General features: G+C 38.8%; 2 protein-coding genes across 2 annotated transcripts; one reads left to right on the top strand and one right to left on the bottom strand.

Annotated features, from left to right (window-relative positions):
* The first annotated feature begins 5,387 nt into the window (after positions 1-5,387).
* LOC133723774 (ras-related protein Rab11D) lies at positions 5,388-8,212 on the top strand. Its single transcript, XM_062150642.1, has 2 exons — positions 5,388-5,850; positions 7,497-8,212. Exons 1-2 carry the CDS (start codon positions 5,627-5,629, stop codon positions 7,939-7,941), a joined length of 669 nt encoding a protein of 222 aa, XP_062006626.1. The 5' UTR covers positions 5,388-5,626; the 3' UTR covers positions 7,942-8,212.
* Positions 8,213-8,947: 735 nt separating this feature from the next.
* Positions 8,948-16,025, bottom strand: LOC133723763 (uncharacterized). Its single transcript, XM_062150633.1, has 15 exons — positions 15,741-16,025; positions 15,541-15,629; positions 15,363-15,429; positions 15,125-15,240; positions 14,692-14,758; positions 14,487-14,535; positions 14,023-14,108; positions 13,560-13,825; positions 13,436-13,491; positions 12,662-12,747; positions 11,873-11,965; positions 10,991-11,324; positions 10,211-10,758; positions 9,450-9,684; positions 8,948-9,365 (listed from the first exon to the last, which is right to left on the bottom strand). The coding sequence occupies exons 1-15, from the start codon at positions 15,912-15,914 to the stop codon at positions 9,103-9,105; spliced, it is 2,529 nt and encodes an 842-aa protein (XP_062006617.1). The 5' UTR covers positions 15,915-16,025; the 3' UTR covers positions 8,948-9,102.
* Positions 16,026-17,301: the final 1,276 nt, after the last annotated feature.

The raw sequence follows: 17,301 nt of genomic DNA, 5'->3' as shown, positions 1-17,301 counted from the left end.
TCTTCAAATATCTTTCATCAACCATTAGAGCTTGATGTGCATCCCTCTGAGTTATGTCTTTTTTGTCTCTCCAACTCCTCTGACTTGTGGTGGTCTTAACAGACATGCTTGTTTTCCTCACAGCTTCAATTAATCTGGAAAATTGAGTAATGCCGATGTTCTCCAAATAAACCCTGTATTCAGTCAGGATATTGCTGATGCAGATTTCCACCAATGACTCTTCATCCTTCTCATCATAGCAATCCAAAGCTAAGTCACGAAAGTGACGAACAAAATCCACCAGGTTTTCTCCCGTCCTTTGACGAGTGTTGTTCAGCTGTGCAATGGTCACCCTTTCCTCATATTGGAAATATTTTCTACAAAACTTGCCTGCCATTTCATCCCAGCTTCGAATGGAACCAGGAGCTAGGGTGGTGTACCAAGTATATGCACGATCAGTGAGGGTTTTGGAAAATTCCCTCAGCCTGAGATTATGATTGCTAGCATGAGGGCCGAGAGCGTCGATAAATCGACTAATATGTTCTTTTGGGATGCCTTTTCTCCCATCGAAAAAAGTAAAGGTGGGTGTTTCATAATTTTTGGGATAAGACAAATACATTATGCTTGAAGGATAAGGGGGTTGAGGAGCATACTTCCAGTCTTCGGAGCCACGGCGCAATTCTTTTTCCAGCATGGCAACAACATCATCTTGGGTAACAAAAGAAGGTGCCATCTGATTGTCCGATGCTTTTGCAGCAGAGTCCTCATGGGAAACCTTCTGTGGTTGCTCTGCATCATTTGGTTGCTCAAGATGTTTTGTTGCTGAGATTGAGCTGACCAATTTTTTCATGGTGTCAACCATCTCCTTTTGAGTCCTACCGAAAGCGCTGAGAATGTGTGCCAAGTCTGCAGGAGTGATTTCCTCCTCCTCTTGCCTTTCTTCCTGATCTTGTTGCTCTTCATGCCTGGAAATAGAATCAACGTGCTCTTCTTCCTCTTGGGAAGGCATGCTGCTGTTATTCCTCTTTCTTCGTGGTGGAGCCATCTCGCAGGTCACAGCCTAGTCCCCAGTGAAGTCGCCAAAAATGTGAGGGTGATTTTGTGATTTGGACTTTTTGCAGCAAGACCCCCTTTGATTAAGCGAGACTAGGCCCAAAATTGTTCAAAGGTTGGACCTGAGAACAACTTCGTTGTAACCCGCCAGATGATAACAACAGTGATTGGAGTTAGACGATAACAGCAGCGACTGGAGTTGATTTCACGAGAATAGAACTTATAGGTAGACATGGTGTGGGAGCTAGATGCTTGGGAGTTTAGCAGAGAGAGAGAGTTCCAGCAATGGCATGATTTCTAGGTTTTGGGTTAAGGTTGATTGGGATGAATTGATGGCTAGGGATTCAGAGATAGAGCTTGATCTCTTGCTTGATGTTTCTGGGTTGTTATGGCTTGCTCCAACGGTGATGAACCCGCTTTTTATAGTGGAGATAGGAGGGGAAGATTCGTGCTAAGAACTGGGGGTTTTGAAGTGGTATTCTTAGTTTTGGTGGGTTAATCCTGAAGCTTTCAACTTTTGTTTTCCCCATGAAACCAAAAGGGTGAAATCTGGGTCTGGCTATGAAGGTGAAGGTCGGTGGTGAAGATCCCAGATTTTGTGCTGCTGTGATCTTTGTGGGATTCTAATCCCTTATTTTCTGCTATTGTAATCACAAAGTTTGAGGGCTATTGGAAATTGAAACAGGATTGCTGGGTATATGAATCAAAGCTTCTCCATGGATTCTGGGTTCTTGCCAAAAATGGTGAAGCACCAGTCCCAGCTAGGGCTGGGATCGGTTCTGTTTTTGTGTTTTTTTTCAGGAACCGGAACCGAAACCGGTAGCATTTTCTGATTCGGTTATTACACTTTTGCATACCCAGAACCGTATTGGAGCCGAACCGTTTTTCTCGGGTCGGTTTTGTACTGTTTTCGGTTCCTATATACAGAACCACAGATGAAGGAATGGTGGAGATCTGGAATGGGGTTCGAAGCATAGACCCACAGATGAACTGAGTTTTCTGGGTTTTGCAACTTTTCAAATAGAAGGAAGAAAGGAAGAACAGTTACGGGGGTAGGGGATAGGGCTTAGGGCTTCCGGCTACGCTTGAGAAATCAGAGAAGATCTGAACTGAGAAGCTGGGACTAGGAATGGTAGAGATCGGGAATGAGATTTCGAAGCACCGAGCCTAAGATGAACTCGGTTTTATGGGTTTTGCAGCTTTTAAAAAAGAAGGAAGAAGGAAGAACAGTTACGACTTACGAGGGTAGGGGTCTAGGGGATGGGGCTTGGGGCTGCCGATTGCGTTAAAAAATGGAATGGGGAAGTGCACTGAATAAAGCTTTTTGGGAGAGGTCACGTTTTTTGGTTTGTGGGTCCAGGTATAGTACTTTGGCTGCAATTATATATGGTATAATGGGTCCATGGGTATATTAAAGTATTACTTTGGCTGCAATTATATATGATATAATGGGTCATGGGTGTATTAAAGGCAAGGGATAGATTCGTTCGGTTCTTAAGTGTTAGAGGAGCACAGAACCGTAACCGAACCGTTCCATGTAAAATGGTTCGGGTCTTCAAAAAATGAACGTATTTCACACAAGAAACCGAACCAAACCGCCTATTTCGGTCCGGTTCGGACCGGTTCCTCTGTTTTTCGGGTCTAAAATCCCAGCCCTAGTCCCAGCAGCAATCTTGATGGAGCAATATTTCTAGTTTGGGGAAGAAGATGGTTTCAATGGGCTTTGGGCTAGAAGTTGCTGTAATGGACTTTGGGTAATGGACTTTGGGTAAAGAAATAACTCTAGTGGGCTTTAGGTTTTGTTGGGCCTGCTTTCATCTCTCTACTAGCCTTTGTTAAGATTTTAGCCCCTCAAGCATGAATTTTGGTCCCCAAGCCCAAAATTATCGATGGGCCTTAACTTAACAATAGGCCTCACAGAATCTGTTACCTTCCACACCACATCCCTCCGTATAAGCCCCAAACGTAGCTTGGGTCTACGCATATCGCATGGTAAATAAGCGTGTTGGCTCATTTGAAAATGCATGCCAATCGTTTGAGTATTTGGACTTCTCGTATCGCTTGTTAAATAGAGAACTTCCTTTTGACGTGAAATGGGCTTGCTCGAAGGCCCAAATAGGTTACGAGGTTGATGACTCTCTCCCTTTGCCTGTCACTCGTTAAATTTGAATCTGTGGAAATTTGGGTATCAACAAGTTGGAAAGACGTTTTTGTGGTTATTTAAGTTTACTCACACGAGCTTGCAAAAGCTTACCAGGTTTATCGTTTCAACCCGGTGCACTATTCCACGGTGTAGGGTTTATTGTGCAGGTCGGAGTAACAGTCATCGAAGCTGAGAGTTGGTTGCTGTTGTAGCTTGGATGTTGAAGTGTACGTTAGTTTTATTTTTCCGCTATGTAGTGAGTGTGTTTACTTATTGAATTGTCGATCAGTTTAATTTGTAAACTCTTTGTACATTAATATGTGACTCTAAAGAACGAGTCCGTATTTGATGTTGGTGAGCTCGGTTTATTTTATCGCTTAATTTAAATGAAGAATTTTCTATGTGCTTTCTTGTGCTTGTTAAGTTTCGCGTTTCGGATTTGAATTTATTTATTCAAAATTCGGGGCGTGACACACTTGAAATCCGAGTTTGAGATGAAGGATTTTGGGAGAATACGATTATGTCTCGGTTTGGAACTTGAGCATCGTGTTGATAGATGCTTAGGCATTTTGACAAGGTCAAGCCTTCAAGCACCCCCATGATCGTCCGTAGTCTTGATCCTGAAAATGATCCTCTTCGTCATTATCTTCGTCCAAAGGATAATGACGAAGACGTGCTAAAGGCAAAAGTGTCATACTTAAGTACAATAGACGCATTATTATACTTAGCTCAATGCGCAAGACCGGACATCTCATTTGCAGTGAACTTGTTAACTAGATATAGCTTTGCGCCAACGTGACGCCATTGGATTGGTGTAAAAGATATCTTTCGGTACTTGAGATGTACAATTGATATGGGCTTGTTCTATCCCTACAGAGAGACGATGGATTCGGACCCATCACACACCAGGAACGCCGCCAACTGGCCTGCGTCCTCTATCCCCATCCCAAAACAACATGTGTTTTGGAAGGATTTGCTAATGTTGGGTATCTCTCTGACCCACACAAAAGTATTCCCAAACTGGTTAAGTGTTCACCATAGGTAAAGACCATGATATCTTGGAAGTCTACAGAACAGACCCTAGTCGCTATATCTTCGAACAATGCAGAGATTATTGCTCTTCACGATGTGGTTCGTGAATGTATATGGATTGGATCCATAATTATGCATGTTCGAACAATTGTGGTTTGAAGTCTACCACAGATGAGCCTACAAGCATTTAGGATAATGCTGCTTGTTTTGAACAAATGAAGCAATGCTACATCAAAAACGACAACACCAAGCATAATCAGCAACAACAGACTCTCCTCAAGATCAAAGTGAACTAGGTTCGATCTGAGAACAGTGTGGCAGACTTGCTCACTAAGTCATTGCCTAAATTCCACTTTCGAGAAACATGTTGGTAGCATCGTTTGCGGAAGTTATCCGAACTCCCATGACCGTTGTCATCAGGGGGAGATGCAGACATTAGGGGGAGATGTCTACATGTATGGTCTCGAAACGTGAATGGTGTGTTGTGCTCTTTTTCCCCTTCGACCGAGGTTATTTTTGTCTCACTGAGTTTTTGTTACTTGACAATGTTTTTAATGAGGCAACAAGAGGAGCACCACGTCTGGGCAACACAAGGGGGAGTGTTCAAGTAAATCCAGAATATGTGTCTGGTCCAAACTCTAGGTTACTTGAGCTAGTTATAATAGGGTTTTGAATTAGAGATATTATCGGAGATATTCATAGATATCCGATTAATTGTACGATTATCTTTTTTTTTTTTTTTGAAATGGGGTACGATTATCTTTCTTTGTACAACTCTGATTCTATATCTTGTAATATTCTACATAAAGAGGCCACTATTATTAATGAAAATACGACTCAATTCTCTCCCAATTTAATTTTTCTTAAACACGATACAATTTTTTATAAATTTTATCAAGCTGAATTAAACTAGAGCAACAAGCTAAACATGTCGGTTCCAAATTTCTCTCTCTGAAAAGGCATACAACATTGTGGATCGGAAAATTAAAGAGCGACGTGTCGTTTTGTGCATCTCTTCGGAGGCATGGTTTGGGTGGCCCTAGGTAACATAAAAAGAAGGATCGGCCTGACCGTCAACGAAGACAGAGTAGCAGAGAGGACAACTTAGCCGAGACATACGCCGGTTACGCCCCATTCCCACTGCAATTCTATACAACGAGCCCCACACTACACCCCCAACACCACACCCTTCCAACGAGTAACAACCCTCCACGTGACAGTACCTTCTCCCCGTTGGTGGGCTCACGGTTGTTACGGTGGACGCCGCCACATATTCCCCACCTCACATATAATTGTTTCTTACAAAGGTAAAGGTGGAGTCTTTGAATCTCTCTCTCCCAGCTCGATAATAAATTTCAATCCTTTAAAGACTTGGGGAGCTTCATTCATCTGGTTTTGGCTTCTGGGTTTGGAGTGGAAATGGCGAGTTATGGAGATTCGAGCCAGAAGATAGACTATGTGTTCAAGATTGTGCTGATTGGGGACTCTGCGGTGGGTAAGTCTCAGATACTCGCCAGGTTTGCAAGGAACGAGTTCAGCCTGGACTCCAAGGCCACTATTGGAGTTGAGTTTCAGACCAGGACTCTGGTTATTGAGCACAAGAGTGTTAAAGCTCAGATCTGGGACACTGCTGGCCAAGAAAGGTCTCTGCTTTGCTCTTTGCTTTAGCTTTTTTGTGTTTTTATCTTCAATTTTGTACATGGGTTTTGATGTAGTTCTAGTGTGCTTTTTAAGGTGTTGTTGGTTCTGTTTTTGGGTTGGTGTTGTTTTTTAGATGTATGAAGTGAATTGCAGAGGAAGTGTTGCATTGGTGTGTTGGATGAGGTTTTCATGGTTTGAGATGAAAGTTGTAGGGATAGATTAGAAGTTGAGATTTCAGATTGGATTTTCATGTGACCTGTGATTTGAGAGTCTCAGATCCATTGTTTGGTGTCACTATAATGTACTTTGTATGGGGTTATAGTGACATGGTTGTCGACTCAAATGATTGGGAACTGTAAGGCTCCATTTCGATGGATTGATTCGAAATCTAGAGATTTAGTTGACATTACGAGGATCAAGTTACTTGATTATACTGTTTCTATGTATGGATTTGAATTAGACGAAAAAGAAGAAAGCACATGAGTTCAAATGAATCTTTCCATATGATTAATTCAAATCCATTTTAAATGTATTGTATCTGGTTATGTCAAATACTATACAATGTTTTATTTTATATTTTTTAGATTAATTTAATGTTGTCAATCCTCCTTTTGAAGTCACTCCATCCATATGGACCATAAAGGCTATGAATGCATTGGTACTCTTTCTTTGTGTGGTCCATGTATTGCTTGATTCTAAATATTGATCACCATTGTTGCAAAGCTGGTGACAAAGTTATAGTTTATGTAGAATCTACATTATAGTTTTTGGTCCTTCTATTGACCTTTTTGGCCTTTTTCTGTTATGGATAATAAAGCGTGATAGGAATTGTTTCCCTTTATTAAATGATGTGATTAATATTTTTTTGACTTTCCCCACTATAGAACCATTACCTCCCTGTGCTTATGCTTGATTACTTTGCCTAATAATTCCAGTTACTGTTCAAAAGTTGTAAGTAATGTCAGAATTAATCTATTTCTCGGGGTGGAAGAGATGATTGCATGGCTAGAATGTTTTCCGTTTGGTTTTTCATAACAATACATGATTATGCATAGATTTATCCATCTCCATTTATTTTGGGTTGACTGTTAAACTCATTGGTTGTCTTTGTCAAGGTTATAGTTCTTTAAACTAATCAGTTTGAATTTTGATGCATCTACCATTTCACTCGGTTCTCCAAAATTGTTAGATTGATATTTCCTTGTAGTTCTTTGTTTGTACATAGTAAGTAAAAATTGAAAACTCGTTAATCTTTTGTCTGTTTTGTATGCTGTAAGATGGTCTATGCCTCTCAATCACCTAATGGTATCTCATTATTAGTAGTAATAGCGTTTTTTTCGTGTAGTTGCAGTGCTGCTTCAGTCATATAGCTTTTTAAGTATTAACTAGGGTTCGAAGAGAGGTGATCCTATGCAAACTTGTTTCTGATGTTTTTACCCCCTGAGCTTTATGGTGTTGCACAAGGATTGTAACTGATGAAAAAATTAATTGCATCATTGAAGATAAGTTATATTGGTTGCATATTTAAACTAGGAAGACTTCAGATCTTGCCACCCTAACTCCTGTTAACTTCCTTATTTTGCGGCTCCTGTTAATTTGCACCATTGGTGTATTGACAACTGATGATTAATTATGGTCTTTTTCACAGATATAGAGCGGTTACAAGTGCATACTACAGGGGTGCTGTTGGGGCAATGCTGGTTTATGACATAACCAAACGTCAGACCTTTGATCACATACCCCGCTGGCTGGAAGAGCTGCGTAGCCATGCTGACAAGAATATTGTCATCATTCTAATAGGCAACAAAAGTGACCTCGAGGACCAGCGTGCAGTTCCCACTGAAGATGCCAAAGAATTTGCTCAAAAGGAAGGACTGTTTTTCTTGGAGACCTCGGCATTGGAATCAACTAATGTTGAGAGTGCCTTCTTGACTGTGTTGACAGAGATATTCAACATTGTTAACAAGAAGCACCTGGCTGCTAGCGAAAATCAAGGCAATGGAAACCCTGCATCTCTGTCAGGTAAGAAGATCCTCGTCCCAGGCCCAGCTCAAGTGATCCCCCCCAAGAGCAAATGCTGTACATCATTGTGATTTGATTCTCTGAACTTGGGATGCTGTCTTCACAATTCTTAATACTAGCAAATTTTGAGAGGTGTGATACAATTTCTTTGTATATTTTTTACCTTGCTAGTTTAGTTTGCATGAGCTGATTAATTGCGTGTTTGATATGGAAGAATGAACTAAAGACTTAGCTGATTTGTGTTTGCCTGTCGCCTGGCATCAGTCATCTGTTCTTTTAAATATGTGTAGTTCCACATTCTCCTTTAAATGGTTGGATACATGAGTGAGGATATTTCCTATCTGATCGGTCTTCTGTGGTAGGCATTAATATGCACATTCGATATTCATACAGCCAAATTTAGAAGTGATTCTATTCATTGTGTTTTCTGATGATCCAAAGTTTCATTAATTTGGAAGTACCGAGTATTCAAAATAGAATTTACTAGGAGTATTCAAAATAGAATTTACTAGAAGTATTCAAAATACTTATCTGATTTATATGATAATGTTCCCCGATTTTTAATTTTTAAAAAAATTGCGATCAAATGCTATTTGCAATATAAATTTGATATTCTCAATCCATATATTTCATATTTAAGAACTTTGAAATTAACAATTTGACGAGTGTTTCAAATTTTAGTTGAAATATTTTACAACATACAAGTCATCCAACCATTAAGTTGAAAGTTCTAAACTTCATGAGATGTTGAAGGTCCTTATTACAGCCTCGCCTATATTTGATATTCGCAAGATATGATTAGAAAAGGTGATATTCGCCCATATTTGGGTGGCTTCCTGCCTTCCTCGGCAGCATGAGTTGCATGCTAAACGCAAATATTATGGTCACATCTTGGATTCCACTGATGATTCAGACAAAAACGAAGGCAGCAAGAAATGACTAATCTCAGACGGCAACTATTGGAACCGAAAGAGAGGAAATACACTAATACAGATTATACCTTCTATTTTGTTAAATATACTGTAGCTTTAAGTTTTCACATAAGTAGTTCCAAAGTAATCTTTGTTAAAAGCAAAAGATTCCAAACCAAAATTGCTACTTTTTATCAAATCATGAACTTGCTTGACAGTGCAAAATATGATCTTCTATGTCAAAACAAGTAACCAAATCCAATTATAACACTAATTTAATTAGAGTACAACAATAAAGTCTGCAAGCCCAAAAGTTCTTACTTATCCCTCAGTTGCTGCTGTGGTACTTTCCTTGTCACCATTCTTTTCCACATCCTTCATGTCCACATCCCCCTTACCATTAGAAGCCTCGTCTTTACTCTCCAAATTTCCATTTCCAGGTTCAATGCGCATCAAAAGCCTTTCAAGCAGTTCTTGGCAGTCGAGTGCAGTGACCATCACAGACAAACTGTTCCTACCTTTCCAGCATCCAATGGCTATTGTTGACTCGTCTACCTGAATAGGATCTGATGAGGTTTTGCCACCTGTATATATAAAACGTGTTCTGGTAAATAATAAATATACACATAAATCACCACTACTGTCCTTGACCACATGATGCTATGTACCTTTGCTCAAAACTAACACACAGCACCCTAGCATTAAACCTGATGCCTTCACACCGAACTCAGCATCAACAAAATCGGAAAACTTGATACTTTTATATTGAAGAATATGCTTGAAGTCCACTGGGGATGCATATAGAATCTGTTTGGTGATGTACGGAAGAATAAGTGGCAATCCTTCAGAGGATATCCGGAATGCACAAGGTGCACAACTTGCAACACTTGCAGTTTGTCGTTCCTATAAAGAATGAGATCAAATTAGATAGAGACAACTTAATATTATTTAAGCATCACAGATAAATATAAAAAATAATTGTTCATCAGTCCCAGGACTGCAGCAGAAATTTTAACTTGGATAAAGAACCTAGGATGAACATAATACATCTAATATATATGGATCCAATACTTGAGAGGACAATACAGTTCAATTTTATTCTATAATAACAAAGCACATAGATAATATCTCATAATTCAAATCCATATCCTGGGTTCTCTTCTCACTTTTTCTATTAAATCTTTTCTTTTCCTTTGCCCTTCTAATTATTTTCTCAGTCTTCTTCTATTTTCTCTAACATGTTCTCTAATTATGTGCTTTTTAGCAAGCCATCATGATGAAGAGCATAAGTCCTGCATCACATTAACTTTATCCGGGCATGACAATGTTACACAACTTTATTTGACCATGTCTCTGGAATTAGAAGAATAACAGGACATTATTTCAAAGGAAAAGAAAAAATAATAATGTTCAGATTGGAAATACTTACAAACATCTTAAGCCCAATGGATGTTATCTTAAGTTGCTCTCCAACAGAGAAATTCAGTTCAAGAACATCTTTGACTGGCTTTGAGACGTAGTAAATTCTCTTCACATGATTGGTATCACTATTTCTTGTGACAAGGTGGCCGTTGAATGGAAATGATTCATCAATTCCATAAAATGTCTTTATGGCATTGATGACAGCTTCATCTTTAAAGAATACAACAGGGTCAACTCCTTTCCACTTGCCTTGAAGCTGCTTTCTTTTTCCTCGAGTTTTCTTTGGATCAGCTTCCACATCACCAGGCACTTGGTTTGCCTCTGATACATTTTCTTCACTCGTTATGGTAGTATCGGGTTCCAAAGTAGCCCCCTCTTGTTCACCCTCAATTAACTCTGCCTCTGAGGCAGCTTCTGTAGTTGTCTCATCCGTATCATCTGCCAAATTAGCTAGCAACCCATTTGTATCTTCAGTATCCTGAGTTGGTAATTTTACAATCAGCTCGTCAGTTGTAGAGCACAAGTCACCTTCAGGACAAGCTGTCCCCTGATTGGCTGCTCAACATGCAAAAGAAAGAAACTAAATTAGAAAAGAAATAAACGGAACAGTACAGGATTTGCTTCAAATCCAAATCAAAGTCACACCTATTGCATAGGACAGAACCTGTTTCCTACATGGGATGGTATTCACCCAATTCATACATTAATAAGAAGAAACTACAAATTAACTTAGCCCAGGCTATTCAATTATTAAGAAAGATCCAATGACTTCGATGATAGATGTCACCTGGCAAAGGGGAATGCTTGTGGAGGACTGCAATGAAGAAAGCTCCACCATTTTGATCATGTGGGACTATCCTCATGCAACGTTCTAGTGGAAACAAAGAAACTTCCTCGTCTACTTCACCGGCTGAAATTACAGCATCCTCACTTGACTGCAATGCATCTTCAACATTTCCATATTCACCATTCTCCTGCTTTTCTTCCTGATCCATACTACCACTGTGGTCCGTTGATACTGCAAGGCTTCTTCCAGATGGAAACATGCCAGGGACAATGGCATTTGTGCGATATTTGCCGACATCTTTAGAGGAAACTAACCATCGACCCTTGTCACGTACCTGAGATGAGAAGTGAATGAAAAATATGAAATTATACAGTGAAAGAAAGTTGAAGCTGTAAGCGACATTGCGCAATTTAGATCACTATATCAAAGACCAAGGATGCTATCCAATAAGATGGGAAATGTAGTTGAATTTGATGCATTAGGAGACACAAAATTTAAATATTCATTTAACTAACACATAGCCAAGGAGCCAAGTAGGATAAAAAGCTTCCACCTAACATTACTAATGCATAGATCCTATCTTCCAATTTATGAAATCCTGCGGGTTTTACCTGGAGAGAAAGCATATATGGCATCTTCTCCACTCTTTAGTTTTCCCATCAAAAGAAAATACTAGCAAAGATACCTTATTACAATTCTACATTAGTTCAGTGGTTGCATGACCATGTTATAGCATTACAAAATGATATCAGCATCCACCCCATCCAGTTCAGTAACCAAGAAAGAAAACTTATATTCCACAAAGTGGCTTTTTATTAAACAATGCACATCATACTTTCATCAGAACTTACTAGCATAACAAAGTAAACACTAATAACTAACCTTCCATTTTTTAAGACCTGGCCGCCTGACAAGTTGAGGAAGCTCACTAGAGACGTCAATAAGCTCAACAGATCCACCACATTTCCTCAAAATCTGCAGACATCGTGGTCAAATAAGGTCAAATGAAAAAAAAATTACACAACTTTTGCTATGCATAGTTGCAGAAAAGAAAATGATGCAATTATGCAACTGATGCCCTAGGTCAAAAGAGTTGAGCAATGAAACAAAACAAATATCCATCAGCAACTGAGCTAATTAGAAAATCATTAACTATATGTCAAACAGCACATGCTCCAATCTACTACAGAGTTTGCAAGGGGAGAACAATGATTTTTGGGGTAGTTCAATACTGAGAAATAATATATGATTTTTGGGGTAGTTCAATACTGAGAAATAATATAAGCCTCCACCATGGTTAGCATGCCATGACAAACTATCATGAGTCCATGAATTACAGGCTCTCTGGCTCTCTGCAGTCTTAAGAGACTTCACCCCATTGGCTTACAATATTTTAACAAATATGTCCCTAGTTAACTACTTTCTTCGGCCACGATAGCACACTAATTTGACAAATAAATAAAACAAAACAAACCTACATGATAATGTAAAATTTTCAAATTTTAGTTTTATAAATTTTATTCACAAAAACTGCAACTGCATAAGAACCAAACATTGCCAATTATTTCTCTGCCTTTATCTTCAAAAGGTGACACAAACTCCATACATACGATGTATAAAGTAGAGAGATCCAGGATCTTGGTGTGTAGAAATAGAATCAAATATTATTACCTCAGAAATCACAGCCTCATTCTCAACTGGATTCATAGAGCAGGTAGAATAAACCATTCTTCCACCAACTTTCAGCAAAGACAAACCTGTAATAAACAATATCACATTAGCTACATTTTGTATGCTCACTTAAAAAAGAAATAAAATTGCCTTCCTTCAATCCTCTGTTCACTGATTAACCAGAAGAAGACCTATGTATGCCCACAATGTCAGACACTGAAAGACAATGACTTAAGTTCTGTCTAAACTCACAATAGTCTATTTGAGCAAAGTTTATACTGAATCAATCCCAGAGACATTTAAAGTAATGTTCTTAATAAACAACGCAAGGGATGTGAAAATACAAAATCCCAGGAAAAACTAACATGCACCTGGTGCAGCATCTAAAATAACTACTTCCCTAGTTCCCAACGAAATGCATTGCATCAAGGAAAAAACTCCACATGATGTACAATCAATCTACATACATTCTGGGTTATCATTAATTGATAATATGTGGTCTATCTGAAAGGCACAAACCACATAAGCATCCACTAGACAAGTCACATTGTCCAAGGAAGAGAAGTCATATGAATTCACATATATGTGCCGCTTCCTAACCAATTCACTCATATCACATTAAGCATATAATGGACTTGGCACTTGTACGAAATTACTCAAAATCTCTAAGAGAGCCGGAAAAATATGAATTTCAATACATGAGAATTATAGACAGAAGTCGAGAGCCACACAACTATATCAAAATTCTGAGTAAAAGTTTATCATCAAAGATACCTCGCATAGCTATCTGAACTTGTAGAGCATGCAGCCCATTGCCATTACCTGCATGCCTGTACATAAGCAAAACAAATCTTATCAACCTGCCAAAAGAAATTGTAACTGAGAATAAAGGTTCTACCATTTCCTCCAGATATCAGGAGCCTTGCGGAGGGTACCATCGCCACTACAAGGGACATCACATAAAACACGATCAAAGAGAAGTTGACTGATGGGTGGCTCCAATTCAGCTCCTATTTCAGAAGCACTAGAGCTTTTTTTGTGTGAACGGCAGCCAGGGAAGTGCTGAGCTTCATGGTTTGTGACTATCAAGTTAGCTGTGCACATTCTTTTTGTTTGATGGATGAGTAGATTGCACCTTTGAACGTCAAGATCATTTGCTACAACCTTAATCCATGGGAAAAAGGAAAAAGGAAAAAACAAGGAATCATTTCAGATATGGCAGTAGAATGAGAAGGATTTGTACTAACTAGGACAATTAAATAGGGTATTGACAGGGATTCCACTACACTTATCTGAAGAGAAGACAAAATAGAAGAATTAGGATCTAAAGAACATAAAACAGGAATTAAAGGGATGCATACCAATCCATCAGGTAGGAGTCCTGGTTTTGTTGATCTGTGTATAATCTCAAGCAATTGGAATGTTTTTGAACCTGGTGCAGCACACACTGGGAAAAGTGCAGCACATAGTCAGAAAAGTTTAGTACTGTTAAAAATAATGATTCAACGATAATCTGCCACTTCTTTATACTAGATACACATGAGATAAACTTAGGCTTCTTCACAGAACTAAAAAAACAAAAGGCCGGTAGAGAATTCTCCGGATAGAAAATTTATGAGACATTATGCCACTCTCATCCATCTACCTTTTCACTCAAAATTCCAAGAAGCTTAGAAATTCATTACGGAAAGAACTAACTGCTTTCTTCTATTGCTAAAAAGTCCAAATCCTATCATTTGATCAAACAAGGTTTTAACTTTGAACAACTGGGAGAGAGAGAGAGAGAGAGAGAGAGAGAGTAATAAATACAACATAAGTGGCTTACTATCAAGTATAAAATGTTCTGGACGTACATCAAGGAATAGAGGAGGCACCTGTATCATCAAAAAAAAAAAACACGACTGAATACTTGAGCATTAAGATAAAGTGAACTTCGTCTACTGAAAACCCAAAACGTTACAAACAATGATTACAACACATTAACAGTTTTTAAACAATAAATGAACAAACAGTAAATAACAACAGCCCACCATGCTGACAGCCTCCTGTCTTGTGATGTTTCCAATCTCATTTTCAAGCTTTAAAAACTCATGAAACCTGAGAAAATCATATCATCAGAACTAGGAAAAAAGAGAAAAAAAAAAACAATTAGAAAGAGCATGACTGAGATTGAATCAAGCAACTTGCTAGCAGAATGGCAACTTGGTCAAAATATATGTACACCAGCAATTGAAGGATGATCGACTTCGAAACCAGCAAAATTATTTGGGTAGATACATAGTACTGATATAGGAACTCCTAGGGGCACAAAAGGCCATGGACAGTCATAAATATGGTTGAAAATAACTGCAGGACAATGGCATAAACATATGGATGTACTACGAGCTTCCAAAACTAAATAGTTTCTAGGTAGGAATTCACTACTTACTGTACTCAATATCTCTAACAATTTACATCATTTACCTCTCAAGAGTTTGGTTCTTCCTCAGCTGCATGCGAGAAAAATTTGACTGCCAAGCAAGATTCTCAGGGTACCAAGGCAATGGCCGGATAGGCTGCGGTTCACCCCCTTCACTCACCTGAACAGCATAGTTTAAATAATAAAAAAAGAAGCAAAAACCGAAACATGCCTTGCACTAACAACCAAATCCAAATGTAGCAACACAATGTGTCACTGCACCCAAGTTTCAAAGCAACCTACCTCAGCTTGAAGAGATATCATAAAATCAGTCTCCAACTGGGTTCGGATATCGGAACAAAACTGGCTACTGCAAAATTAAACACAACAAAAAACCATACAATTCAGTCAATGCCTACACACAAACGCTACTGCAATTGAACAACCATCTCCTTTGAGTTCATATTACTTCATATATTACCTTGAATTGATCCTAAAAGCAGCCGGCAACGGCTTTCGAAGAACTTCCATGAACAAATCCCACTCTTCTGGGGCAACTATCCCTTGCTCCTACACACCATCACACCCAAGAGAAAAAAAAAGTTACAATCTTTACTACTGAAAAGTAACAAAGATTCAAGCTTTAGTACTCGAAAACCATAGAAATCATATTATACTCACCTTATAGTACTCCTCGAATGATGGGTTTTGGGTAGCAAAGGGCTGCCAAGAAGGGTCGGCGGCGGCGCCATTGTTTTCAGAGGAAGGATCGGGCTTGGTGCGCTTCCAGACGTTCTCTCTGTTCTGACGGAAGTGGCGTCTCTGAGTGCGTGAACCTCCTCTGCCTCTGCCCATTGGTGGCTGCTCTCAGTGAAGTGAACCCACTTGGTTGCTGCGCTTCGATATGCTGCTGTGGGTTTTGGAGGGACAGTGAAATCGGATTCTTGTGCGCCCCGGGAGGTTTAGGTTTGGGCTGCCCTCTCTTATCATATTGCTCTCACATCTCTCTCGGCCCATTAGAAAAGTTGGGTTTATTGCCAAAAACATAAATTATGGGGCAATTTGTACTTCCCCATCATAAAATAAAATAAAAATGAACATTTATGCTTTTCATATCTATCTATACTATTATTAAGAGAAGAGAGTTTGTCAGCTAAAAAAAAAAAAAAAATTACTAAAATATCCCTGAAATATTAAAAAACATTTTAACTGAAATATTTGAGAAAGACAAAATGGTCAATTCACAAATAAAAGAAAAATAAAAGAAATTTAATATAAAAAAAACAAAATATGTGCAGTAATTTTCTCCACATTCTGTTGAATAACTTCTCACGTAATTATCCACACCCATAGGATGTGTTTGGAGTCTAGTATTAAACTAAAGGGGAAATTCTCATACACCCCAAATCCACCAATATACTTCCCATACACCCCAACAACTTATTTTTATTCCCACTCACACAAAACTTTCCACTTTTTCTCCCTACTTTTCAAAACCACTCACTATTTATCCCACTAATACTCCTCTCCATCATCCTTTTCTTTTATCTTACATAATTATTAGAAGCTGATCTGAACAGACCAGTAAATATGCTTAGAGCACAAAAGCTCTATGATCTCTATGATGAAGCAGAATCTTGCGAAAATCCTGAACGATTAGAAAAACTAATCGAAGAAATGAAAATTTTCAAACCAGGAAAGGAGAGAAAACTCCTACCGTATCAAGATGTTGACATGGAAGAAGGAGAAAGCTCCAATTCCAAAACCGCCATCATTAGAGAAAAAGGAAAGATAAAACTCCATGTACAGAAAGCCCCTACGGGCAGAAATGGAGAAAGAAATTCTCAAAGATTTGTCCCAGAGGACAATATACCCAGAGTACCAATTTCCTCTCATGGTATCTGGCTAAATCTAGACAAAGCTCTAAACAAGAGAAAAACTCTTGACCAATGGGTTGACAGCCTGATGATGGCTTCTGCTCTAACCGTTGGAAAATTTGAAGCACAAGATCTTCAGGTGTACTACGAAACTACTCTCACCGGAGTAGCAAAAAAGTATTACTTCTCTTTCAAAGAGACTGCCAGAGGAAAAGACTGGCTAGAAGAAATCAAAACTTCGAAATCTCTATATGATTTTGCAGTACCCCTGTATGATCAGTTATGTGGAGATCTCTCAAATCTAAGTGAGAAGGCTAAAGAAACGGCCAAATCAAATATCTATGCTCTCAAAATTTGTGACATGA

The sequence above is a fragment of the Rosa rugosa genome, chromosome 1 (assembly GCF_958449725.1).
Source record: "Rosa rugosa chromosome 1, drRosRugo1.1, whole genome shotgun sequence".
NCBI lineage: Eukaryota > Viridiplantae > Streptophyta > Magnoliopsida > Rosales > Rosaceae > Rosa > Rosa rugosa.
The sequence above is the reverse complement of the archived record's forward strand: the minus strand, read 5'-3'. Positions and strand labels throughout refer to the sequence as shown.